Source organism: Mastacembelus armatus, chromosome 6 (genome assembly GCF_900324485.2).
Source record: "Mastacembelus armatus chromosome 6, fMasArm1.2, whole genome shotgun sequence".
NCBI lineage: Eukaryota > Metazoa > Chordata > Actinopteri > Synbranchiformes > Mastacembelidae > Mastacembelus > Mastacembelus armatus.
The window spans coordinates 6,267,113-6,294,727 of NC_046638.1; the positions used below are offsets into that span (position 1 = coordinate 6,267,113).

A 27,615-nucleotide genomic window follows, 5' to 3' on the forward strand; every position below is an offset into this window, starting at 1 on the left:
TATTGTAACTTTCCTGATGTTACAAAAATAGCTGGAGGAATACTGGTCCCTTAAGAAGATCTCAAATGCTGTTGGACAAACACTCTGTATGAAGCATACAACCACATTGAACATCATGTAAATCTACTTAGTTAATTTCTACCCCTGGGTAGAATAAACATTAGGCGTGTAGACAAAGGGAATTGTTTTAGCAATTAAACATGGGGAGCAGACATGAGAGATCATGTACTGCAACAGGACTTGTTTTACTTCCACTCTGCACTGCATCAACCTAAGGAGCCATACTTAAAATGTTTCATATGTTGTGAGTGCCTCCTCTAAGGTTCACAGTTTGATCATATTTCATATTGTAATGCTCCAGATCAGTAAGGTGCCGGTGCAGACATGCCTACAAAAGAAAGACTGCCAATCATGTGCGAAACTGACGGACCCTTACTGTGGCTGGTGTGTCCTGGAGGGCAGGTGAGGATCACCAACAGAACATACACTTATAAATGCATGCACACAGCGACAGACTAACACAAACACCCACACATGCAATTCCATCTGTAAAACACAGCGGGGTATTTGTTCAGTGTTTTATTGCATACACTTTTTGTACCCCTCGGTGTTTATTCCATCTCCTTTTGTCCGTGCAGCCGTAAGGAATTAAAGCTGTTTGTCAGCCTCATGCAGTGAAGGCAGTCTGTGCAATTTACTCTCATCAGCCTATATTTATCAGGGTCTGGAGGGTAGATAGGGTGGAATGTATCATGTATTTTACAGCGATGTGATCAGGAACAGAAATAAAAACAGATAAAGCACCTACCCCTCTGGAAACTTTTGATGCTGAACATGGTCATAAACACTTAACATGCTTTACCTGGCTTTAGAGCTGCAATGATTAGTTGAATATTTGATTAGTCAATCAACAGGAAATCAATCAGCATCTGTTTTCACAATTGGTTAATCTTTTCTGTAGTTATTCAAATGAAACATTAAATGGCCCTAGCTTCTCAAATGTGATATTTGTTATTTCTTTGCCCTATTTTGCAGTAAATTAATAGGTTTTAGAACACTATGAAAATGTAACAAATTATTGTAATGTGAAATTATATTGAAAAATTGGCAAAAGTTGATCCTGCTGAATAAATATTTTAATAATCCATTACTTTGCCATTTACACTGTATTAATTTAATGATTTATCATTGTCAGGAAATGTTGAAAATCCTCAACAAAAGTATACGTCCTAAAGTATTCACTTCAGTTTCAGCCTTACAATTCAGAAACAGAAACAAAGGTATTTTTGCTTAAAACAATCACGTTTTTTAAGAAGTAAAAGTTTAGTTCTAAATAACTGCCTTTTATATGTTGCTAGAGCTGCTTACAAATGAGGATATTTAATGATTTTGTATCTATACAAAACGTTATTTTGAAAATCTGAAGAGATTCTGCTCAAAGTCACCTGGGCATAGGTATGTTATTCACAAAAGCACATTGAGGATCTGTTAGAGTCCATAGGCTTTGTTTTTGCGAGACCTTGTGAAAGCGTTTAGGGGGTGAGGAGCAGAGGCTGATGGGAGTTGTTCATCCTTCGTCTGAAGGTGTACCAGGAGGTCTGAGTGCCGACGGGCAGAGGAGAAGAATGGCTGGCTCTGGAGCCCCAGGCAGCAATGTGTCAAGATTGTCTCCTTCTATCCCCCAAGCCTTTCCTGTAAAAAGACTCAGAAGGTACAACGCTGCTTCTCTTTTCACTCATTTTGCTCACTCTCTCACTTCGTTTCCTGCATCTCTTTCTTTCTCTCTCACATTGCAGTTCACAACCCCACTTACATGCACATCACACAAACATGCACAGACCTAGTAATAAACTGTTTCTCGTTGTGAATCAGAGACCCTGGGCTCTAGGTCTTCCTGCTCTGTATTGATCCATCCGGAAAACTCCAAACTGACTTATTATAACCGACCCAGTTGATTGTGCTCACAGCCTGAAGATGGAGAGCCTCTCTTATGCGCCTTCTCTCTGAAGTTGTTTTTTAAATTCCTCTGCTTTCTGAATACTCCTGTCCCTCCCTTTCTGCTTCACTCACATATTTTAAACAGATCCTCTGCCCATTTTTCACTTCAGTTACAAAACAATGTTTGAATTATACAGCAAGGACTATAAATTTATTTTATGTTAACCCCTTGTAGACTATTGTCGTGAATTCGCCTCAAACTGCGTCCGGTCTGAATAACTAAAATAATACATATCCATCCATCCATCCATCCATTATCTATACCTGCTTATTCCTGTTTAGGGGATGGGGATCTGCTGGAGTCTAAAATAATTGATATAATTTAAATAAATAAATACTTTATTTTTTTATGTAATTGTTAGGCAGTAAGTGTTTGAGTCAACCAAACAGCTCATAAACTTTTATATAATAAAAACACACTGTTGTCCATAGTGTATGACATTATGAATTTTTCTTTTCTGTCCAGGTAAAGATCAACATTCCCTCCCTTCCTATTATCGGACTCTCTGACCGTCTGCAGTGCAACATAAGGTCCTTCCAGAGTGAAGGCACAATGTCTGACTCTGGTCAGATCTCCTGCAATCTACCCCACCCATCACTTATACCACAAACACCTGAGGACCAAGGTATGACCTTTATAATTAACCTGCGCTCTTTTTATACACCCTCTTTGAAGGTGCAAATGTTTGGTCTTCTGTGTTATAAATAACACCACTTTACCAGCCGAGAAAAGAGCCTGAGGTGTCCAAAAAAGCCTTGGGTTCAACGCCATGTCAGTTGATTTTAGTAATTTGATTTGTTGGAGAATTTGCACCACAAAATTACAATATATCCAGGAAAAGCATATATTTCATTTTGTAGTCATGACTTATAGAGGCACCATTTGTCAGACTCAAGTGTAGGAGCTATATTTTTTTTAGATCATAATGTGCTTACCACACTGATTAAATGCCCAAATACTTACACAAATTAAGTATTCCACTATGGGAGTCTCTTTTTGTGGGTGTGTTTTATAGCAGTGGTCGACCATCTTGCCTAAAACACCAAATCTCATATATTTACTGAGTCAGCTGTGAGCAGTCAAATAAGTTGATCACAGGGAGAGATTTGTCAGTGATAAAGTGGCTCACCATCTTGGCTGGGAGAACTGGTGGCTTTGAACCTAATGACTGAATGACTTGGAACTGATAATAATGTGACAAAACTTTTCCAATTAATACATAATTAGCATTAAGATATATAAGGTCTTGCTCTGTAATGAAACTACATTTTCTCACGTGTTGTCTTCAAATGACGTCGTATCATAAACTATTGACTGTTCAGACTCCTTTCTAAAGAAACCATCCCCTTCCAATACCTGTACACATGAAAGTGGTATCCCTGACCTTAACCCTTCTTCTGTGGTACACTCAGACTTTGTAGCTGTGGCCATCGCGGTGTTCATCAATGAGACTGTGAGGCTGGCCACGCGGGAGTTTAAGTTCTACAACTGCGCTGCCACAGTGAAGAAATCTGAAAACACACCGTGAGTCAGACACTTAATCTATCAGTTCTGCTCTGTCACTCACTGAAAATACACAGTGACACTGAACACAGCATCAGCTGACAACCTTGATGGGAATGTATCACCCTGCATGAACAGATGAGAGATCAAGGCTCTGTTTGTAAATTGTGATGCATGGTAGTTTTGAATGCACCTCTTGCATTTTCTCTCCTCCTTTTATTACCACGCTAAGGAAATTGCCTCAGTTTCCTTTTCATTAATCAAAAAATGAAAGTCAATCTCACCATTTTTTTCCCCTACTTATTTTTTTCCCTTCATTTCTTTCATGCTGAAGAACGTGTGATGAACGAGCTTTGCTTATGTGAAGTTGTAGAGATCCATTTTATTGTCAGCAGCATGGATTTTTGTGCTGGGACGCTCTTTGATGAGTTTGCATGTTTTCGGTTTTTGTGTGTGCGTGCTTTCGTGTGTGTATGTGTATGTGCTCCTATCTCTTTATGCATGTGAAAGCATTCCCTTAACAGTGTTTTTATGTGTCTGTGTTCCACTGTGTGTGTTTTCAGATGTATGTCTTGTGTGGCCAGTCAGTGGGGCTGCCAGTGGAACACGTTTGACCACACCTGCAGCGACATGGACGACAGCGTGGTGGGTCCCAACATCATCAAGCATCGTCAGGTTAGTCGTTTCCTGAGTTAAAGCAACAGTAGCAGGTCAAGGGCTCTTTTCTGTGATAGTGTGTATGATACATGCAGGGAAAAGTGTAGATAAAGTTTAGTAAGACATCTAATCATCACATGGGATGCTATGCCTGAGCGATCCAAATTCCTCCTAAAAATTAATAAAAATCTCAAATCCCGGTATCAGCTGCCACCATCTTGCGTGACAAATGTAGTAGGGTGGAGGATATCACTTTACAAGTCAGCAGATGTTTCAGCGATACACTTATCTGTCGCCACAGATGAGGGTGTTCATTAAGTGGTTGGCTCATTTAAAATGTAAATGATTGAAAGTGGGAGTTTCTAAGTTGTTTTGATGCTTTCTCAGGGAGGAAAGTGTCCTCAGTTTGAGAACCCAGATCCTGTGCTGATTCCCGTGGGCTACAAGACTCGAATCAGCTTTGAGGGGATCAATTTGGACCTCTACCAGGTAAAGCAGCATGAACAAACTGAATTTAAGGCATGTCTGGAAAACGTCTCAACACTTTTAAACAGCTATTAAATATGGTCCCTATTGGTCCCAATTTTTAACCAGTGCATAAATATACTCCTATTTCCCAGGAAAGTACAAAAAAGACATTTCAAATACAAAGCAAATCAATTTATTAGATGTGCAAAATATGACAAAGACATGTTATGTGTGGGCTTGTTTTACCAATATACTGAAGACTACATGGACTCGAAAGAAGGTAAATCTTCCCAACAGACAAAAAGCCAAGGCACTGTCTGAGCGTAACTTGTGAATGTACTTGTTTCCTCACATCACACAGCTGTAATATATAGAAAGATCATCCCATCCGGATTTCTCTGGGTGGCAGCAGGGGGGTTTGGAGTGTGTAGTATGTGTTTCGTACTGTGCAGTGAAAAAAGGGAATTTTAGAGAACTGTACTTTGCAAATAGGCTCACACCATGCTTCTTGTTTTAATTGTCCAGGGTCGTGTTTTCACCATTGGCACAGAGCTGATGAGAAATGTAGAGGAAGAGGTGAATTTTGAGGATGGGCCATTTTACACCTTCAGTGGCTTTAATGTGAGTATGGTTGTTTGGCAGTTGCTTGACACTCGTCTTGTCTCAACACTTGATTGTGTTTCTATTTTCACACTGAGGTGCAGTTCCTTTACTAAGATTGTTCTGAAAGCTTCTGGCAAATTTACCCTCCACTCAGCACAGGACCTTGAACTGTGGGTAATTTGTGGACCTGATTCTCAAAGGGCAATTTAGAACAACACTAAAATAGAGAAATATACTGTAGAGTACCAATGATTCTTTTTTTTTTTGGACCAAGAACGTCCATATGGCCTCTTCTATATATGTACAAATGACTTTATGTTCCAGGTTTATAAATCAGATTAGGTTTTCACAGTCCCTTTGATATTCTCTAGCTCCCTCTAATGGACACACTCTCCTCACTGGAGTTATTTTAGCTTCATCTGAACATTGTGAATTCTGAGATTGGGAAGCTCAAACAGTGCCTAGCCCCCAGCTATGTTCTTTTCTAACATTGATTTCTTCAGCTGAAAATCTGCCAGCATGGGTATAATTTTTTTTTTTTTCTTATCCTTTTTTTTTTTTCCCTTGGCATGGGGGAACAGCAGCCCACACTGTTTGCTGAGAAGCTTAAGTGCCATTAATCACTGGATTCTGTATTAATAATTCATTTTCTTCCAATTTCTTAGTTTTCCTACAATAAGTCACCAGAGACCAATGTTCTTTTCTACGTGAAGGACAAGGAGTCAGGCAAGAAGATGGACAGCACACTGAATGGTATGCTCTCACATTTTAATGTGGAGATGTTTCCCTGTGTGCACAGTCCCAGTGTGGGGCCTTCATTAGATTTGAGGAAACTACTTTTAATCTGCAATTGAAAATGAATCAGAGAATGAATTGGTAATGACTGTATCATCAGCTACATTTTCAGGGACTATGAAGGATTCAAAAGCATTCATAATAAGCAATTATGGAACTATGAACTTTCTGATATTAACATAGACATAATTTGTTCAGCATACACACATTTTACATTATATGCATTTATTGTAATAATGGTAGTATCATCAAGTATGTTGCTTAACCCTCTGCATTTTTAATGCACTAACCTAGTTAGTCATGTTTAATTTACTTGACAGAGCACTAATTCTTCATATTTGATATGATAATGTATTTGCATCTTTACTGCTGTGTGCTAGTACCTTATCGTCAATCAACATTTATGGAAATATATTTGCTTTGAATGGAGACTACAAAATAAATGTTTGGTTTCTGCCTGAAAAACAAGGAAAGACTATATCCATATACACAGTAGGTGAGACTCTATGCAGCTTATGAGGCAAAACCCAGGGCACAACAGTCTGAAAAGCGCTTGCTGCTGCTGCTTCTCATTAATTTGTCCGCTTTATCATTGTACTGCTATATAACATTATTAGACTCATGATAGACAGTTTCAAAAATCAAAATTGACGCAGCAGAAACAGAGGGATCATCTTCTTTATTCCACTCATTCTTCCTTGTCAAAATCTGGCCCCTACATTACCCATAATGCTATTTAAACACAGACAGTTCATTCTGTTTGATGCAAGTAACACTAAATGTAGCCTCAAGCCACTAACCTCAAGCAGAGATGAGGAGCCAGCTGCATACTGTAGATCTTTTTAACTTCACACCCCAAGATTCTTTTCATTTCTAGACTTGTAGTCTAAAAATAGGGTATAGATAAAAATATAAATAAATTTTGTATGATGTAATTGATTTTTTTTTTTTCCTCTTCACTACTTTGCGTTCAGTGACCCTGTACAACTGCTCAATGGGGAGGGAGGACTGTAGTCTCTGCAAGAATTCCGACCCAAAGTACAGATGTGTGTGGTGCGCCAAGCAAAAGGCGTGTGTGTATGAGAAGTTGTGCAATACACAAGGCTTGGAAGATCCCTCTGATATTGAGTGCCCAGACCCACAGATCACTGATGTGAGTATTTACAATGTCATCATGTCTTGTGTTGATCTTTGAAACATAAACAGTATGAAACAGTGTGTTTTTAAGAGTTGGGATTAGTAGTGAAAAGACGTTGACTCTGGTGATTAGATTATTCACTGAAGCACTTTATTGGCTCTTTTTCCTCCACTTTTTTATTGATGTACAAGGTAACTGTGTGTTTCTCCTTGAGGGTTTGTTGAGCTGATCTGCAACACATCTAGAGTCTTGATTGGATCAATTCTTTGCTCAGTTGTTGGTATTGCATTGGTGTTGACAGAAATCCATCATTAATTGCGTTTCTGTCAGTGTGACAGAGGTTATCACCATGAATACTCCATCCTGACCTATATACATATATATCACAGATAAAACTGTATCAGTCTGTAAATTGATAGAATGTTTTTATTTTTAGTGCATTTTCAGAGACACTTTGACACCACACACTAGATCTTCTGTCTCATTTCTTTTAAAAAAGTACTTGTAACATAATTTGGTAACACACTTTTAGCCCTTTATTTTGAAGGGTTGACCTTGCAGTTTTGAATTATGAATTTGAATGCAATTAGAAATTGACCAAATGAATCATATAACTAATATATTGTAATCTGAGATGTGTTTTATATTTAAAAAAATTTAACTCTATTTTTTATCTGGCTCACAATTCTGTACCAGTCTGATTCTTATAAATACATATAAACACCCAGACATGACTCATATAGTATGGATGTAATTCTCCACCATGGCCTAAATATTAAACTCATTAACTATTCAGTAAACTTAAACAGATTGTGTAAATCTCTTGTATGTTCTTATTGCACAACTAATCTGTTTAAATCCATTTCAAATCCCTTCTTTCCATAAACACCCCACCCACATATTCTATATTCTCCCATCCCAGATCATCCCTCGTTTCGGCCCCATGCTGGGAGGCATCTCCATCACCATCCGTGGCTCTAACCTTGGCATCCACAAGGAAGACATTAAAAGCATCATGGTGGTCGGAGAGCCCTGTATCCATCAGGAAGAGAAGTACTCTGTCTCTACAAGGTAATAATTACACACCTGATTGTTTTTATGTAAATATATGAGCAGCAGCGCACACATACTCTTCTTATTGTATGCTATTAGTCAAACTGCCTATAGACAAGTTTTATCCAAAGTCTTTTTTGGAAAGTTTTGGATACATTAGTAGCCAAGGAGTGATTTGTCTTTCCTCAAGGTAACCTGGGTGTATATTTTAATTAGCTCATTATACCAGTGTATTGATCTGAAGTCTCTAGACTAGAATCGTTCTTTTAAAAGGAGAAGTCCAGTTGAGGGAAAGTCCCTATTTGAGTAAAAGTAGCACTAGAGCAATGTATTAATACATTTTTAATAGTAAAAGTCTTGCGTTCAAAATGTGTGTAAATATCACCTCTGTGATCAATATATTATTTCATATTACATTATTAGAGTATAATGATACTGATGCCACAATTGTGGCAATTAATGCACATTTCCCTCTGACTTGTATTGGTAAAAATAATCAGAACCTGGAATGGAACTTAGACAAAGTACAGCAAGACTGCACTTAACAGCAGTACTTGTGTAAATGTACTTGGCAGCTTTCCACCACTGGGTAATATTACTGAATGTCATTCTTTAAATACTACCTGTGACCACTCAGTCAATTTTATGACTGTTGATGGATGGGACCCTCCTTTGGTTTCAGAGCAGCTTGAAATCTTTGTGACAGGGAAACACTGAATATGTACCACACTGATTTGACAGCAACACACATTTGCCACAGATATTTTTAATGGTCTATTGCTGCAGACACACTCCTGCACCTTATTTCAAAGGTGCTTTAGGAGGTTGTGTATTGCTACAAACCTCTGGAATAAACTTTTTAACCTGCCAAATACACTTAAGTCACAGCAGTGTTTAAAAAATGTTCAGTTCATGCAAATGGTCTATAAAAGAGGAAACATCCACATTGTTGCCCCACAGCCTCTAACCAGAACCGTTGACACCTGGCAAGATGGATCCTGTTTATGTGGAATTCTTGCCCCGCCATCTGCATGATGAGGCATAAACCAGGATTTATGAGACCAGATGGAATGTTTTTCACCCTTAAATCATCCACTTTTGGAGCTTACATGTTTAGTGGTGCCTTCATTTTCACTTGCCCTGACGGTTTACATGCTGTAGCTTACTCGCTTGTAAGTAAGAAAAAAGAAAAAAGAAAATCTGCTGCAATATTTCACTTATTCATGTCACTGTTGTAGCTTTTAATTGTTAACTTGCGGCCCACCTGTTAGCTCGAATGAGGCTTGCCATTTTATGCTGACCTCTTTCATCAGCAACACATTTTCCCCTCAGGACCGCAGCAGACTGGAATGTGTTTGGTTTATCACACAATTCCAAGTAAACTCTAGACACTGCAATGTTAGAAATTCCCGGAGGGTTTGATTTTTCAGCTTCTTGAGCCAGCCAATCTGGTGTTAGGAATCATACTATATTCATAGTCACTTAGTCAAAGATAATGTAAATGTCAGGTTCACGTGTGCTCACCTAAAAAAGTGAACAAACATCATCTTTTTATTTATTATTTCTCTAATTATCTTAGTTATTTTCACCACTTTCTCTATTCAATCAAAACAAAACATGAATCCTTTTTCTGCCAGTATCAGTAATATTCAGAACTAGCTCATTTGAATCTGTTAATTTGGATAGCGCTTGCATCAGGACCTCTGTCAGTGGAGCAGTTTCAGGTTGAAACTCAAACTTCCACAGACCTGCTGAAGTAGACTGCACGTTCTACATAGGGTTGAAGCTATTTGTTTATTTTTTAGTTAATTGATAAAAACTTAATTAGTGGCTGTTTTGATAATCAAATAATTGTGTAAGTAATGTTCTCTATATCCAGCTTCTCTAAAGTGAATGTTTGTGGTTATCTGATGCAATAGATAATACAATATTTTTAGGTTTTTAAAATGCTGACAAAACAAGCACTTTGAAAATCTCATTAAGATGTTGGGATGAGCATTTTCTATGTTTGTGACATTTTATAAGAAAAATATAATAATAATTAATTAATTGATATTTAAAATTACTTTTGTACCCCTAGTCTGAAATACTTTGTCATCCTTTGTTTCCCATTGTCCTGTCCAGTGTAGTGTGTGAGATTGGACCTGTTCACATTAAGAACACACACTGGGGCCAAGTGGAGGTGGAGGTGAAGGGGGGAAAGAGAGGAACATCTTCCATGTTTTTCACCTACAGGGTAAATACTCTCTCTTATTCACTCACATACACTCTCTCCTCAGCTTCCACAATGGAGACACACAACTTTTGACCCAGGAAACCAACACATCCAAAAAATAAATCTTGTTCGGTCGTGTTATTTTAGGGTCTCTGGTATGTTTTCCATTTTCTAACTGGAGAGTCCTGCATCAAAACATACCAAGGGCATGTTATTTAAGTGAAATGTTCTAATAGAAATTAAGTACCGAGCTGCTGTCATATTACAATGGTAATGCTCTGTATGATGAGCAAAAAAATGTGCATGAATTCCCCTTTAACCAGATGCTGTGCAACAGTCCCCTTTTCTCTCTAATACTTTAACAGGCTACAGCATAGCTCTTTAACGGGCTTTTCATATCTCTGGCACTACTAAAGCTTCCCCACAGGGGAGTACTCCGCCTAACTGTTTGCTCAGCAAATTGAGGCAGATGTGGTGCTTGTATGAGTGTGTGCTTGTGTGAATGTTTCTGATATTGAGGGGGAGATCAAGGAAGGTGAGAAGAAATGTGTGTGAGCGTATGTCATAGCTCTGTATCTGTGTGTGTGTGTGTGTGTGTATGTTTGACTGAGTCTTTGGCTGTGTGTTTGACCTTGTGTGCTTTTAAATCTTTGCAGCAGAAAGATGAGTCTGTTTTCATGCTGTATTTTGTGACCCCTCCTCCCCCTCACCAGGACCCAATTCCCGAAGAGGTGAAGCCTGCTAGAGGTCCTAAAGCTGGAGGGACCCTCATTACAATTTCTGGGCGATTTCTGGACACTGGCAGTAGGGATGATGTCCAGGTTACCATCGGCGGGGTGGATTGCACTGTGTAAGGATTACTTTCCCCAGTAACTCTCATTCATGCATAAGTCCAATTCTATTTTAGTTCAGTCTCATTGGTTGATAAGTGCTACTTGTTATTCAGACATTGTATTCTATGCAAATTCTACAGTATGTACAGTTTCAAGCCTTGATTTTTTTTTTTTTTTTTTTTTATACATTCCTTACGCAAAAATTGGGTTTGACCTTAACTGGTCTGATATGCATGATTTTTTTTTTCTTTTTTTTTCCCTTGCTGTTTTGTCCACAAGTGTTCTGTCAAAACCAGTCCAGGGTGACATTTCAGAGGTAACAGAAAAATAACTACCTAGAAAAGCAGCAAAGCCAACAGGCTGTCACACTGCTGCCGTGGTGGCTTCCAGTGCATAGTGACCTTGTGTGACACCCCAATTCCTCAACCAGCTATGGCTAAGTTATGTCCATGTCTTGGCAGGGAGTACTTCGGAGCAGAGATCACCTGCAGGACAGGAGAATACCGAGCCGATAAGGTGCCCTCTGACCTTCTCACTGTCACTTTGAAGTATGGAAAGAATACTACAAAAACCTTTCCCGAAGCCTTCCAATTCCTGGAAAACCCTATTGTGTTGGACCACCAGCCCAAAGGAAGTTTTGTTTGGTCAGTTTAATGTAGCACCTTGCAAGTCTTTACCTTTATTCCAAGTGGTAATTTGCAATATTCATTGGGTTCATTGTATTTGAGGGATACAACACTGGAGAAAAACCCAAAGCAAATCGTGCTGAGTGTCAACCTGTGTGTTATTTTCCTGTTTCTGTCTATTCTGATTATTGAGCATGATAGTTTTAACCATCACCTCCATTTTAGAGATTTAACTCTTCTGTAAAGTTTGCTGGAATTGATGTTTGCCAAATCTCAAAAACCATAGGTGGTGGGGACAATATTGTGACCAATAGTCATCATAATGAAATGGGTGAATAAGGCTGAGGTTGACATGTAAAAGAAGTCCATTTGAATACATCACACTGTGCTTTTATTTTTAGTAAAGAAGCAAAGAAAAAAAGAGAAAAACTGCTTAGTTGACATTGATAAGTTCCAACAGAACAATACTGTATATGGAAAACTGAACCCATTGAAATGTACCTGCTTTGTTCTTTGCATCACAAGCTTCTGTTTGTCAGAAACCTTGGATAAAGATGATTAATGCCAAGAACCTTTGGGTTTATAAATGTATTATTTGTCCTCCAAGAGGTGCTGAGTATGCCTGTGTGTGCAGAATATTTTCCATACTTACTTTTTCTTGGCTAATGCTAGTGATTGATGTTATAACAAACTGCTTGATGATCACTCAAAATGGATGCACTACTTTGGTACCTTGATTTTTTGTGCAACTAAAAACACTACAGCTCATGTGATTAGGCACACAGACTGGAGCAACGAATAACAGGGTGTTTGTAGGATAAACTCATTTGTTTTCATCTGTGGTAAAAATGACCCTAGTTGCAATTTAAGAACTGTCCCTCCTAAGCCTCCCTCTGAGCTTACAGTATCTTTGTGTGACCCAGGTATGTCTATGCTCATATATGCTTTGTGTTTTGGTGTTTATCCATATGTTTGTATGTTTTAGTGGAGGGAGGAACATTGTGGTGACTGGTTCTGGGTTTGACCTGATCCAGACTGCTGTGATGAAGGTCCATGGAGACAAATCAACAGCTATTGAGGTGTCTGTTTTCTTAATTTATCAGCATCTTCTGATTGGTCTTTCATTGGCTCTGCTGATTGCCTGCCCCTAACAATCATTTCTTTGCTCTCTTCACTCTTAATGCCCTCTTTCCTACCATTCTTTGTCTCTGAGAATTTCTTTTTCAGCTGCCAAACACCCCACTCCACTTCGCCACACACACAGTAGTAGAACTGTCCATCTATCTTCCCACATCTCACGAGCCCATGACTATAGTGGTGATTCATTCAAACTCTGTGAAGCATTTCAGCAGTTTTGAGCATGCACACATCAACACACACTCACGCATACCACCTCTTCCCTTTGCGTCCACTGATCAGTGAGATTCCATAAGCCAGTATTACTTCATCTCACTTCCTTACCCATAAATCCTTAAAACCTGTAGAATTGCAGATAGCAGCATCACTGTTTCACCCTCACCAAAATATAGCTATGTTCTTTGTCCACCTTAATCAAGTAGGTCTGACTCTGCCAAGGAACTTAAAGGAGTTGCACACAACAGCTTGCTGGTGCCTGCCCTCCAGTGTACTGGGCAGAGTTAAGCAGTAGCAATTTTGTTCATTTCATTTAAAGGGCTAAATTTAATACCAGCATTAAGGTTGCAGAAGATTATGTGTGCTGCTGTTCATCACTTTAGTCCCAGCCAACTCCCTGGACCCTGTTACCCAGGGACAGGAGAGATTTGAAAAGACTTCTGGCTGCCACAAACTAACAGCAAATGTAAAGTGTTATCTCAAAGGCCTTGGCTGGTCAGCTACATAAGCTTGTCTTGGCTACTGAATTGAACCCAGATATTTGCAATCATTAATTCTGCTGGCTTGTGGTAAAAAACATGTTGATTGCATTGGAGGGTAAGTTAGTGGCTCTAAGCAGTGATGTTTTTTTGTTTTAATGATCCTCCAGCAGAATAGTTGTTACTAAATGATTAGTGATGTGCCAAAGCATTATTTTGGTCCAGACAGAAACATCTCAACAACTGATGGATGGATTGCCATGGAATTATGGACAGACCTGATTTTCATTCTTTAACAATGAATCCTGGTGACTTTGGTCATTCTTTAACATTCCCTTTATTGTCACAATGAGGTTTACAGTTTTGGTTTTTAGTGAAATGCACAATGTATGTCTAGTATATGTAACTAGTATATAGACTGGCTTAAAATTCAATAGGCACATTCCCCTCGCGTTTCATCTAGTACCATCATTCAGTCTAAACGGTAATTTGTTCAGTACTTTGGTTTATGATCTGCAAATCTAATGACAATCCCATCAGCTTCTGTCTGTTTAATGCTAATTAACAAATTAAGATGGTGAACATGATCAACAGTACCTGCTTTACATCAACGCATTAGCAATATCATTGTGAGCATGTTATCATTTAGCCAGGAGGATTACTGTAGTCTCCCTATTTGAGCATGTTGTATTTTCAATACATTAGACTATAGGGAGCTGACAGGTAAAGAAAAAGTAGACAGAGAAAGTATATTACATAATAAAGGTCAGTGGCCAGGCTGAGACTAGCTAGTTGTTAGAGCATATAACATATAAACCTCATGATGGATCTGTGAATAGCTGGTGCAACACTATCCTGTACATAAACAAATGACACTCCCATCAGCCAGCCTTAAAATGTGCAGTAGGTCTGCTACTGTTCAAAGCATTATCAGTGTAGCCTACTCCTATTGCCTTGTCGCTTTGAAAAACTTTGACTGTGTGTAGGATTGTAGGATGTGGCTGTCAGTTACAGTATTGTCAGGCCTGTGTGGAAACAATCAAAAAGTGACAAAAATATCACCATCAGTGCAGTTAATCAAGCACACCTAAACAAAGCTAGAGGAGGAATGACTCAATGCGAGACGTGATTCATCTCAGGCTGGTATTCTGCGATGGCACATTGGGATTTTAATAGAATGACTGAAAAGAGACACACAATTTTGCCTTCCTCACTGTAGCAAACAAGGCATTTTCCCCCACCACACCTCCCCCAAGACACTTTTCCCTCATACAACAAAATCATTAACTCACTGCCTCTTTCAAAAAAGCCATCTCTGCCCCACTAGTTGCTTTTTTTTTTTTTTATCTCTAATCCTACTATCCTGTTCTCCCACATGTCATGACTTGCTTATGTTTGTTTAACTATTTGGTTGTTAGAGTCAAGATATGACATTTTAGTGTTCCTCCAACACCTGCAGGATGCCCACGAGAAAAACGACACAGTCATCCAGTTTCGGTCTCCAACAGTAAACAACACCCTGAATCAGCACTTCAGAACTTACATCCAACTGGATAATATGGTGAAGGAGCTGAAGCCCTTCGAATACCACCCCGACCCCTATTTCAACGTGCTGACAAAGAAGGTCATCACCGAGGCCAGCATCATCATCGTCACTGTGAGTACAGACCACACAGCTTCCTTAGATGGTGCAGTTGTAGCATGTGCTGTATTTCTGTGTAGTCCTTGTGTGAGGGAATTAAGACAAATTGTGTCATTATCTAACTTGAGGATAAAAATGGAAAAGATGCTGAATTGCAGTTGTTGTGCCACATTTCAGCTCTTTAGCTGCTTGTATTACGGTTGAGTTTCATCGCTTATAAAAAATTATGCAAGTAGCAGCACATTTATTATTTAGACTTAGTGGTGTGATTGTTTTAGAAGTTAAATGAACTGAGGCAAATGTACATTAGTTGTAGCAATTAGAAACATTTATTTATTTTAGCCTTTTAAACAGATAAATAAAACGTAAATATCCATTGCTCTAAAATGGATACAACCGAGAGGTTGATTAATGAAATGGGATAGACTAAAAAAAGACATATTTCTGTGATATGTAATTGACTTTATATGGGTTTTTTTTCACGGTCTGTTTAGCATTTTTGTGAGTCACTGCATAAATTTACCTATTTAAAACTTAAAGAACTCTTCAAATAAACCAGTCCAATAATGGAGCATATATTTTTGGTCAAATACATAATAACTGTAATGAGGTGTTTTGTTATTGAAATTTGACATTAGCAATTACTTAATCAAAATGCTCATATTCTTCTCTGTAGCCTATTGATGTCAGCTTTGGGCCTCAATAGTAGCATGTCTTTACATTTTCTTTGGGTAAACATTCTTCACATAAATTAATTGAGAAAAGCAACTGCAAAAAATCGCTTAAGGCTTTTCAATAACTCAATGTTGTTTTACTTAATTACTAATTTCACTTTTCTTATTTTCCAAGCTGCATTAGAACAATTGAAAGCTGTAGAATTGTGCTGTAAAAATTTCAAATTGTGTATTTTAATGCTAGGCCCATGGGTTGACTAGAGAAGTGTCTTAAGTAAGACATGCGATGACTATAATCTTAAGCTTTTTGAATAACTTTGGCACTCCTGTAACAATGAAGCATTCTATTTTAAGCTCCTTTATTTTACCTCTATTATATGAAAGTGCTTACAATGTTTTTCATGCTGCATATATGATGGATCGGTTTGACGGTAAATAAACTCAGTAATAACGTTACAGTCGCTTTTCCCTTACAGGGTCGAGGATTCTCCAAAGCTATGACAGCCAAAGAGGCTCAGGCGTTTGTGGGTGACGTTCCCTGTCAGGTGAACACACTCCAGGATGACAAGCTGTTCCTGGACCCACCATCCACCCAGCCCCGCGCTCGCTCCAGACGGCAACGCAGAGACACCCGGCCTGAGCTGCTGGATCTAATGGTTAGATCAGGCAAACAAACACACAGTGGTGACGGAAGTGTTTAGATCATTTACTTCAATAACTACTAATGTCACACTAGAAGAATACTCTGTTACAAGTAAAGGTCTGCAATGAAAAGTGTTAAAACCAAATATATACAGAAAAATGACCCTTGTATGAGTTATCTAACACTTAATATATTATTAGGGAAAAGAAATTCAAGTGCCCATCACAATTACACTATGACTTATTGTGATGGACCTTCACAGTTCTTGGTTTATTCAACCAATAGTCCAAACTCAAAATTATTCAAAATGAATAAATGAAATATTTACAATTTTGACATAAAACCTGACACCAAACAAATTTCTGTACTTGTCAATTAATTGTTTGATACTTGTATAGACTGTTGGATGCTTTAATCTCTCTTTGTATGTTTTATGTACGAAACTGTATAAAGGAAACTCTGAAATGCAGTGAGAAGCATAAAGTGGCATGAAAAGAAAATAGTGACATTACACAACAGTAGACATATACACAAACTTGCAGATGAGAGCATCAATGCACCATGAATCTTTACTGTACTTCTCTAGGCATGTCCTACCTGAGACCCCATTTTTCACAGGTCGAACAATTTTTATGTAGCTACAGGCCCTTTAAAGTTACATTTAACTATAGCCCAGCAACAATTGAGATGAATACTGTAACCTCTCCATTTGGTAATTCCTCTAAGTAAGCTATTGGTTCATTTTTTTGGCTGTGTGTTGCATAAAGATTTGACACCACCAGACTATCAATACCACAGAAAACCTACACCGAAAAAGCTTGATTATAAAGTGTCAAACTCAATACAGTTATGCATTCATTCAGTTAATGTGGGCTTGGCAACTTGCATGTAGCCCCAGCACTTTAAAAATACTGAAAAACCCTGAAGCTGCTTTAGCTGAAACTGTGGGCAATTATGTAGATCCTCCTCAGTAAACTATTTCCTCTCCTTCACTGTTATATCTGTACTATTGACACCTACCTGAATAAATATCTGGCTTGTATTGATAACAAGGCTTCCTTTCTGTGTTTATGCACAGATCAAGTTTGGCAAAGGAGAGTGGGTTGTGGGCTCAGTGCAATATGAGAAGAAGAAGAATGATTTGTCATTCTACATCATTATCCCTGCTGTCATTGTGCCTATGCTGCTCATCATCACTATCTCTTTTTACTGCTACAGGTAAGTTAGGATATTTTAGGTTATCTTCTCACATATTGTGATAAAATAAAGTCAGCTTACATTTTTACATTTATAGATACAAGAAGCTGCAGAAACTTGTATTATTTAAATTTGTTGACCCCATGCTGATTTTATTTAGGCATATTTTTATATTTACAGTTTTCTGAGATACTTAACTTTTTTTGCAGAAGAAGAGAGAATTTTTATTTTTGTTCATTAGCCCAAACACAACATCCAAATCAACAGTCAATCTTTTAAGGCATTGGTTTCCAGCCTTTGCCTTTTAGACTTTTGCCCCCTTATTCCTGCTGTTTTGTTGAAAAACATTTGATGTTCTATATATAGAAGTGTGTTTATGGCATTTTGCCTGAAATTGTATTGGCAGAATATTATTTTAGGATCTTTGTGTTTTTTGGAAGTTGTCCCAGAGATTCTCCAAAATGAGGTTGCGTTCGGTAGTCTGTTACAGCAAATCAACCATGATTAAACTTGCACATTTTCAATTGAATATTCATAAAACACCTACACCTGGAACAGCACACCCACTGTGACAGTGTAATAGCTGTGCCGTTCAGATGTATTTGAAAACACTGCTGTTATTGGCCAAATGTGGCAATTATTCCCCCTCAGCTAGAGCATGTAGTCATTGAACAATAATTAAATCTATGAAATTATTTTTTAAAAAGTTGAAACTGTTCCCTTAGACAAACTTTTGTCTTAATCATACCCATGTCTGTTTGTTCAGGAGAAAGAGTCAACAAGCAGAAAGGGAATATGAGAAGGTGAAACACCAACTCGAGAATTTGGAGGAGAGTGTACGAGACCGCTGCAAGAAAGAATTCACAGGTACCAGCAATACAGTGTGCACAGGCTCAGGGATATCGCTAATGCCCCTGAAAAGGGTCCATGTTTCTAAGAAGAATACACAGTAATGTAATGAAGTGCTTCATAGCTCGGATTACATTTCTTTGATGTATTGTACTGCAGTGAATTAAATATTCTCCCTCCTAACTCCATGCTACACTCGTTATTATGAGCAATTTTTCAGGAACTTTAATAGAAAACAATCTTCCACTGAGATGGTGTCCCTTCTCTGCCTCGCGCGACATAGTGATTGAGACAGAAGAGCGGCGCACAATTGACAAGGTTGTTTAATAAAAAGGACTGAGGTACTATTTTCTTTTTTCTCTCTCACAGATTTGATGATTGAGATGGAGGACCACACCAACGACCTAAGTGAAGGACGCATCCCCTTCTTGGACTACAAAAACTACACTGACCGGGTCTTTTTCCTGCCCTCTAAGGATGGTGCTAATGATGTGATGATCACAGGAAAGCTAGACATCCCAGAGGCACGTCGGGTCACAGTGACACAGGCACTGAACCAGTTCTCCAACCTCCTGAACTCTAAGACCTTCCTCATTAATGTAATTATACTTCACTCTGATATGTATCACTAAATGGCAATCTGCGTTTGATTATGTCTATGTGCAGACATGTACGATACTCACACACATTACAGCTGCCTTCTACAGGTGTGCAACATTAGAGCCTCACAAAGTGACTGATGCAGAATATTTCTAAAATGTATCTGGATTTGTTTGCTTTTCAGCAGCAGGGCTGTTGAGATTTCAGTGTCACTCAGTCCACTACTTTGGTCCAGATTGAAATATCTCAGAAATAATTGAAAGGATTTTTTCTATAGACATGCACTGTTCCCAGATGATGTGTGATGTGTCTGATGAGATGAACCCCCTTATTTTCCTACAGTAATAAAAGCCTTATCTTTAATAACACAGGTAAACATTTATTGAACAAAATCACATCTGTGGACTTATCTCTTACAGCAACTGACACACACTCCAGTAAATCTCTGAGTTCATAAAATATGCCAATGTCCTACAAGGTCTTTTCCGGCTTTTTATTAAGTTTAAGCTGTCCTCCCCCAAATTGAAAACCACGCAGTGCTTTAGTTAGTGGGGTACAGTATTAGAAGTGAGAAGCAGAAAACATAGCAGGGGAGATGTGTGAAGATTCCCAAGAATAAAATATTACTGGCACAGAAACGGCCTCTGAGGTGTTAATTGCGTATGTGTGGGTGATTCCTCTTCAGCTAATTGGTATCTTCTCTAAGCCTCAGTATTTTACAGGGGAGAACTAAATTTACCTTTATAATGATTGTTTTCACGAGCATTAGTATTTTGATTATTTGAAAGAATATTATCTTGGATTTGCTCCTCTGTGTGTGGGTTTCATCATTAATTTCACTTGTCATTCTCATTTTTCTGCGTGTCCATGTGTCTGTGTGTGTTTTTCTTGTAGTTTATTCGTACCCTGGAGCGCAGTCATGACTTCAATGCCAGGGCCAAGGTGTACTTTGCCTCCCTGTTAACAGTGGCTTTGCACGGGAAGCTGGAATACTATACCGACATTATGAGGACACTGCTGCTGGAGTTGATGGAGGAATACGTTCATAGCAAGAACCCTAAACTCATGCTGCGCAGGTGAGTAAGGACCAACTCACTGTTTTTGCTAAGCAGAACCTATGCTGGCAGAGTGACAGTATGGAGGCTCAGTCGCCTCTGAAAGGAGTCTGAAATATCATTTTAGATGGATTACCATCAAATTTGTACTGACATTTGTGTTCCTCAGAAGATGAATCCCAATTACATTAGTGATCCCTATTGTTTAGCACCACTAGTAGGTCACTTGGTACTTATACAGTGAAATATCTCAACATATACAAGATGGATTAGAACAAAAATTTGTAGAGAAATCAAGTTTCTCAAAGAATTAATCAATAAACACGAATTGTATATACTGACATGATCTGGTCAAATTTTCAATTTACCCAATACTTTTATTTCTAACCAAATACCTGCACAGCCGACATTGTAATCAGTTGCAGTTGTACTGCATTGTTTAAGGCTAATTAACAACTTGTAGCAGGCTAAGATGCTAAAAAATGATGACAAGCATAGTAAATATTAGAAATGCTAAAAATCCATCATGCTGACATTGTCATCACTTATTTGGCCACTTTAACTCTTGAGATTATCCATTGTCATTGTTTCTCAGCTCTGCTAATCATATTCACCCCATATCTAAACCATGGCACTGATATTATCAACCACTTTATGGGGACCTGGCTTTAGCTCAAAATGTGGTGGGCACTTTCATTCTGTTGCCATGTGTTAGAATTTTTCACTGAATACTGTAGTCCACCATAAAGAGCCAGACTGCTGCTTGATCTGTTCCAGTCCTCCACCTTCTGTTTCTCCTTCTGTCTTTTCCTCCTTGGAGTCCAACCACAATGTGCTGGGTGATTCTCCATCGTCTTCTTCATCATCTTATCCTGTAGCTTCTGACCACTGGGATCTGGGATGGAGGCTAGAAACTACTTTTGTTCCTTTTTGACCAGAATATAGATATATGGTCCATTTTGACTTTCTGTGAGCAAATTTTCAGGATCATCAGGGAAAAACTCTTCAGGGAAGAGTTATAATTTGCTCTTCAGGGAAGAGTTTTTTTTCATGATCCTCAGTCCTGATCAGAACAACTTTAATCAACTGGACTGTCAATCACCTACAGCACTTGAGCTAACATTTAACATCATCCAAATTCACTTTGAATAGCTAATAGACTTTTCACCAAGAGGAAAGATTAATTATTATATTACAAAATTAGTTACATATTATTTAAAAATTACAATAATGTGATTGACATCAAATTATAACTCATCATGGTTATATTAATTGGTGTTTTAAGGAATCATTAAATATTATGGATGTTTATCTCTTATATTCCCTAATATTAATTGCTTGGTGTTTTCTCCCTTGGTGGTATCTCCTAATTTCTTTGTTGTATTAGAGTGTGTAAACATTCTACCGACTCATTTGATTGAAGTAAACAGCCCCAAGAAGAGGATTTCCAATTTTAGTGCACTTTGTTCTCCACCCTTGTCGACACTCTAATGATCATGTCAAGGTCAAATCATCCACTGATGGCTCCCTGCCCTCCCTCAGTAGGAACCACTTGTCTGACAGTACAGTCGCTCATCACTGCTGGGAGGAGGTTACGTGATCTGCTGTGGCGCACGGTGACTGGCTGTTATGCAAGTACACATCTTAATTATCTCCCGGTGGAGTGGCTCATTATGCTGATTAGGCCATTGTGCCAACACAGCCCCCTTTATATACAAGACATCTAATTAGGCATGCTAGGAGCTAACAATGGGCGCCACCAGTGGATATCTGACATTAGGATGGGTGATTCGTCAAGTGACCACTAACCTGAGTTTTGAATTAAAATATCATGGCAGTGACAAGCTGCGCAGAAATTTCCCTTGTCGACATTTTGTAGAACCACTGTTTTAAGAAACAGTTTGTTTCAAAAATTTCAAGAGGATGAATGGAAAATGGTCTATAATAGATATTAGCCCTCATTCAACCCAGACAACTTTATTAACTTCAAAGGGAAATATGTTTTGCAACCGTGTACAGACTGGAAACATTAAACATAAATACATAAAACATTTTGCAAAATTTGTAAAGATAAATGTTAAATCCTGAATTTCCCCTCAGGGATTAATAAAGTTTCTCATCTCACCTCAGCTCATGTTAAAGCTGTCACATTACCTCACACACAACAAAGTGTGACAGGTTTTCTTATAGATACAGAATTTGCTGTAAGTGGTCTGATATGAAAACTCTAATGAAATTAGTCACTTTTTTGGATGTGATGTCTACACTGCCTATTAACACATAGCAATAAAACAGCATAATGGTACAAGGTTCCTCTTATAATGATATTATTGAAATGTGTTTTTCAGGTCAGAGACAGTGGTGGAAAGAATGCTTTGTAACTGGATGTCAATCTGCCTTTACCAGTTTTTGAAGGTAATGTGGAGTTACAATTTCTGAACTGTAATATGTTAGAAAGAACTTCAAGGATTTGTTGTTTAATGAACTAGTCAACTGTATGGGTTTGTTTAATACATTTTTAATTCAACAGAAATGCATTTGATGAGAGCAAAATAAGAAGATAATTTGTTACAGCCCATATATGTAATATAAGCATATTATTTATTTAAAACACTACAAGCATACATCAGTTTAAAATGAGTTAATTCAGCAATGAATCAGTAATACACACAAGATGTGTAATGACCATTAAACCATGAGCTCGGTTTATGGTTTTCTTCTTTTCTAGTTCCCCATATTGATAATGTGCATTAATCGATCTACCAAACTGCTAATTACAACAATTAGGTTCTTGACAACATTTGTAACAGCTGTGTGTGTTTGTGTGTGTTTGTGTGTGGTTGTGTGTGTGTGTGTGTGTGTGTGTGTGGATGTATCATGTATCAGGACTCTGCAGGTGAGCCCTTGTACAAACTGTTCCGAGCCATCAAGCACCAGATCGAGAAAGGGCCTGTGGATGCTAGAGTGAAGAAAGCCAAGTACACTCTCAACGACACGGGCCTGTTGGGTGATGACGTAGAATACTCCGTCCTGGTGAGATGGACACAAACACGCAGTACACATGCCAACAAACAGACCCCCCCACACACACACTCATGCATAAAAAAAACTCCACAGCCAAAAAAGTTGCACACACTGCTTTGACATTGCATGGTATTTTGTGCCTGCTGAGCAACACAAACACACAAACACACACATATACTGCAGTTGCCATGGTAACAACCAAAAAACCCCCCAGGCGACTGCCCGCTTTTGTGTGACATCCATTTTCAGTGTCAATGTTCTCAGCTCCAAAACGACACAGGCAACACTTTCCAATATAGCAGTGAAATGCATGGCTTAGGTGAAAGTACTACAAGTCAGTACAAGAATAGAGTACAAGTCACCCCCACAACCCTGTCTCAACCTCCCAGCCTGCACCTGCTCTGTATTCATTTGGGCAGCTTTCAGGAGTCCAGAAAAGCCTGTATGTCTTGCTTCGGTATCATGTTTCAGTAATGGAAGCTAATGTGAACACAGCTGTTTTCTGTTAAAGTGAGCACAAATAAAAAGACCCATGGGTAATGGCGTTGTCGAGGACAATTATCAAATTAGCCTGAATTACACGTCTCCCACCATGATGGATCACATTCTGTGATTGAATTACAGAGAGAGAAAAAAGCAATGAGCAAGATTTCACAGGCAGAGACGGTGTTTCCTATTAGCTCATACTCATAACATGCTCTACCCATTCACTTCAGATGCAGAAATGCTTATGAGGTTTCTATTGTAATTGGATTTCCTGGTCCCTGGTTTGAATCTGTCAAGTATCAGTTAGTAATTTCTGATAGAGTAACTGAGAGTGGGAGGTGAAGTGGGTCAGAGTTTGCTCCTACCTAGCCCTGGCTATTAGCTGGCCAAGGTGACAGGAGTCCTGTCAGGTGTCACCACAGTGTCACACTGTGTGTGTGTGTGTGTGTGTGTGTGTGTGTGTGTGTGTGTGTGTGTGTGTGTGTGTGTGTGTGTGTGTGTGTGTGCGTGCGTGCGCGCGTGCGTGTGCGTGCACGAGTGCCTGCTTACAGAAGGTTGGTTGCCATGACAACAACATCCTAATAGAACTTGAAGTGTGTGGGTGTGCATTTGTGGGTAGATGGCCAGGCGCTCTGGCTATGTTGGAATATTTCTGCATATTTGTCATTTCTACTTGTTGGTGCATATGCTATTACCACGTCCTAATGTGTATTTGTGCGTGTGGGTGTGTGTTGCCAGACTTTGCAAGTGCTGGTGCAAGGAGAGGGTCCAGATGTGACACCCGTCAAGGTGCTGAATTGCGACACCATCTCGCAGGTGAAAGAGAAGATCATAGAGCAGGTTTACAAGAACCTGCCATATTCCCTGAGGCCTAAGGTTGACAGTGTCACGCTGGGTGAGTAAATGAAGGCCATCTAAATGGAAGATGAGCCAAAGTAGAAAATATCTAATAATGAAGAATAATGGTTACTTGGAGTGGCAAGCATGTCACAATGGAGAAGCTATTTGTCTTGACCGAAATGCATTTACAATTAAATCAAAATGTAATTATTACAAACAAATTACTTATTTATTCAATTTTAATGCCATTTAATAGATTATTTTGAAGGTCTTCATCTTCATTTGTGAAATCAAAAAATCTTTACTGATGCAGGGAATTTATTCAGTGTCAGTAATATGAAGAAACCCTTCATCCCTAAACAAAGTATTGCTTGCCGCTGTTGTCAGAAACCTTGGGGACTGACTTGAAAGGCTAAAGCTCTATAGACATTTTCCAACATCAAAGTAATTTCATTCCCATGGATGCTGTAGATCTCTTTCCTTTATACATTTTAGATAAGCAAAGATCCATTTTATTTCATGGTGAATCAGAAAGATAACCCCCTTATATTTGGTGGTACTTTGTATATGAATCATATGTTGCAGATATAATTGAGCTTAGGTCTGCAGTGTTTTTTCTAAGTTTGCAATGTTGCAAATCATAGTTTAGAATTTGATTTAAATTATTCAGAAAATACTGATCTGTCATTTCCTCACCACAAAGTAAGTCAAGTATGTCACTAAATCTCAGGAGGGAGAGCGGGGCAGACAGAAGGATGGATTTATTTAGGACCACATTATTACGGGATAACCTCAGGGTAACAGTGATTCATGATGGAAATAATAAAATTGACTCTGAAAAAAAAATTACAAAAAACTGCAGTACACCTCCACTGAGCTGAAATATTTTCAAGTTTGATTGACTTTCCTTTCTTGCATTCACCACAGAGTGGCGTCCAGGTTCAACAGGGCAGATTTTGTCAGATCTGGACTTGACATCCCAGAAAGAGGGCAGGTGGAAACGTATCAACACTCTGGCACACTATAACGTGAGTACTGACAAAATCTGGTGTCCTGATGCAACATATTAAAAGGAAGGATGTGAGGAGTCAGAGCGAGTTTAAAAGCCTCATTTGGTTGTGAACACTTTCAGTAAGAGCCTGAGCTGTGTAACAGTGGTGTGTGTATAATTTATATGTACTGCAGATTTCTAGACTCCAATATACTGGTACACACCAGATGATTTTTTTTTTTTTCATTGATTTTCTTGCAGATTTATTTTCACAAAACTATTAAATGTTTCAATTAAATGCTTCCTGATCATTTATTACTAATCAATGTGCAAATGATTTTCTGTCTTGCATACTGATAACATCCCCTGCAATCCTGGATGCGCTAGGATAAATGGTAGATAAGGCATGGATGATTGTTGGTAACAGTATGTCAGTATTATTAAAGGATTCTAAAGGTGTACTGCATTAGCTAAAATAAATTGCTGGTAGTTCATGACCAGCAATCTGTATCTGCACAGTAACCACACACAAAATAACATTATAGCTGTGCAAAAATTGTGCCTTAAAATACTGTATAATGCCCTGTATTTGACTATTTAAATTGGGTGTCCAGTTTCTTAGAAACACTAGCATTATATACAGTGGGTACGGAAAGTATTCAGACCCCTTTAAATTTTTCACTCTTTGTGTCATTGCAGCCATTTGCCAAAATCAAAAAAGTTCATTTTATTTCTCATTAATGTACACTCAGCACCCCATCTTGACAGAAAAAAACAGAAATGTAGAAATTTTTGCAAATTTATTAAAAAAGAAAAACTGAAATATCACATGGTCATAAGTATTCAGACCCTTTGCAGTGACACTCATATTTAACTCACATGCTGTCCATTTCTTCTGATCCTCCTTGAGATGGTTCTGCTCCTTCATTGGAGTCCAGCTGTGTTTAATTAAACTGATTGGACTTGATTAGGAAAGGCACACACCTGTCTATATAAGACCTTACAGCTCACAGTGCATGTCAGAGCAAATGAGAATCATGAGGTCGAAGGAACTGCCCAAGGAGCTCAGAGACAGAATTGTGGCAAGGCACAGATCTGGCCAAGGTTACAAAAGAATTTCTGCAGCACTCAAGGTTCCTAAGAGCACAGTGGCCTCCATAATACTCAAATGGAAAAAGTTTGGGATGACCAGAACTCTTCCTAGACCTGGCCGTCCAGCCAAACTGAGCAAAATAGAAGAGAAGAGCCTTGGTGAGAGAGGTAAAGAAGAACCCAAAGATCACTGTGGCTGAGCTCCAGAGATGCAGTAGGGAGATGGGAGAAAGTTCCACAAAGTCAACTATCACTGCAGCCCTCCACCAGTCGGGGCTTTATGGCAGAGTGGCCCGACGGAAGCCTCTCCTCAGTGCAAGACACATGAAAGCCTGCATAGAGTTTGCCAAAAAACACATGAAGGACTCCCAGACTATGAGAAATAAGATTCTCTGGTCTGATGAGACCAAGATTGAACTTTTTGGCGTTAATTCTAAGCGGTATGTGTGGAGAAAACCAGGCACTGCTCATCACCTGCCCAATACAATCCCTACAGTGAAACATGGTGGTGGGAGCATCATGTTGTGGGGGTGTTTTTCAGCTGCAGGGACAGGACGACTGGTTGCAATTGAAGGAAAGATGAATGCGGCCAAGTACAGAGATATCCTGGAAGAAAACCTCTTCCAGAGTGCTCAGGACCTCCGACTGGGCCGAAGGTTCACCTTTCAACAGGACAATGACCCTAAGCACACAGCTAAAATAACAAAGGAGTGGCTTCGGAACAACTCTGTGACCGTTCTTGACTGTCCCAGCCAGAGTCCTGACCTAAACCCAATTGAGCATCTCAGGAGAGACCTGAA

The 27,615-nt window shown here is 38.8% G+C and overlaps 1 protein-coding gene across 2 annotated transcripts in view; it reads left to right on the forward strand.

Moving 5' to 3' along the window:
• Positions 1-27,615, forward strand: part of plxnb2b (plexin b2b) — a 114,179-nt gene that overhangs the window by 76,232 nt on the left and 10,332 nt on the right. For both annotated transcript variants that reach the window (XM_026310768.1, XM_026310769.1), the window contains exons 5-28: positions 362-462; positions 1,585-1,711; positions 2,465-2,624; positions 3,412-3,523; positions 4,066-4,177; positions 4,547-4,648; positions 5,153-5,248; positions 5,896-5,983; positions 7,000-7,178; positions 8,086-8,234; positions 10,341-10,452; positions 11,145-11,281; positions 11,726-11,908; positions 12,876-12,969; positions 15,182-15,379; positions 16,515-16,694; positions 17,760-17,899; positions 18,645-18,745; positions 19,097-19,326; positions 20,222-20,403; positions 22,731-22,797; positions 23,269-23,415; positions 24,631-24,787; positions 25,660-25,760. In XM_026310768.1, the coding sequence (XP_026166553.1) occupies positions 362-462; positions 1,585-1,711; positions 2,465-2,624; positions 3,412-3,523; positions 4,066-4,177; positions 4,547-4,648; positions 5,153-5,248; positions 5,896-5,983; positions 7,000-7,178; positions 8,086-8,234; positions 10,341-10,452; positions 11,145-11,281; positions 11,726-11,908; positions 12,876-12,969; positions 15,182-15,379; positions 16,515-16,694; positions 17,760-17,899; positions 18,645-18,745; positions 19,097-19,326; positions 20,222-20,403; positions 22,731-22,797; positions 23,269-23,415; positions 24,631-24,787; positions 25,660-25,760 (3,255 nt within the window). The remainder of the gene's footprint in view (positions 1-361; positions 463-1,584; positions 1,712-2,464; positions 2,625-3,411; positions 3,524-4,065; positions 4,178-4,546; positions 4,649-5,152; positions 5,249-5,895; positions 5,984-6,999; positions 7,179-8,085; positions 8,235-10,340; positions 10,453-11,144; positions 11,282-11,725; positions 11,909-12,875; positions 12,970-15,181; positions 15,380-16,514; positions 16,695-17,759; positions 17,900-18,644; positions 18,746-19,096; positions 19,327-20,221; positions 20,404-22,730; positions 22,798-23,268; positions 23,416-24,630; positions 24,788-25,659; positions 25,761-27,615) is intronic.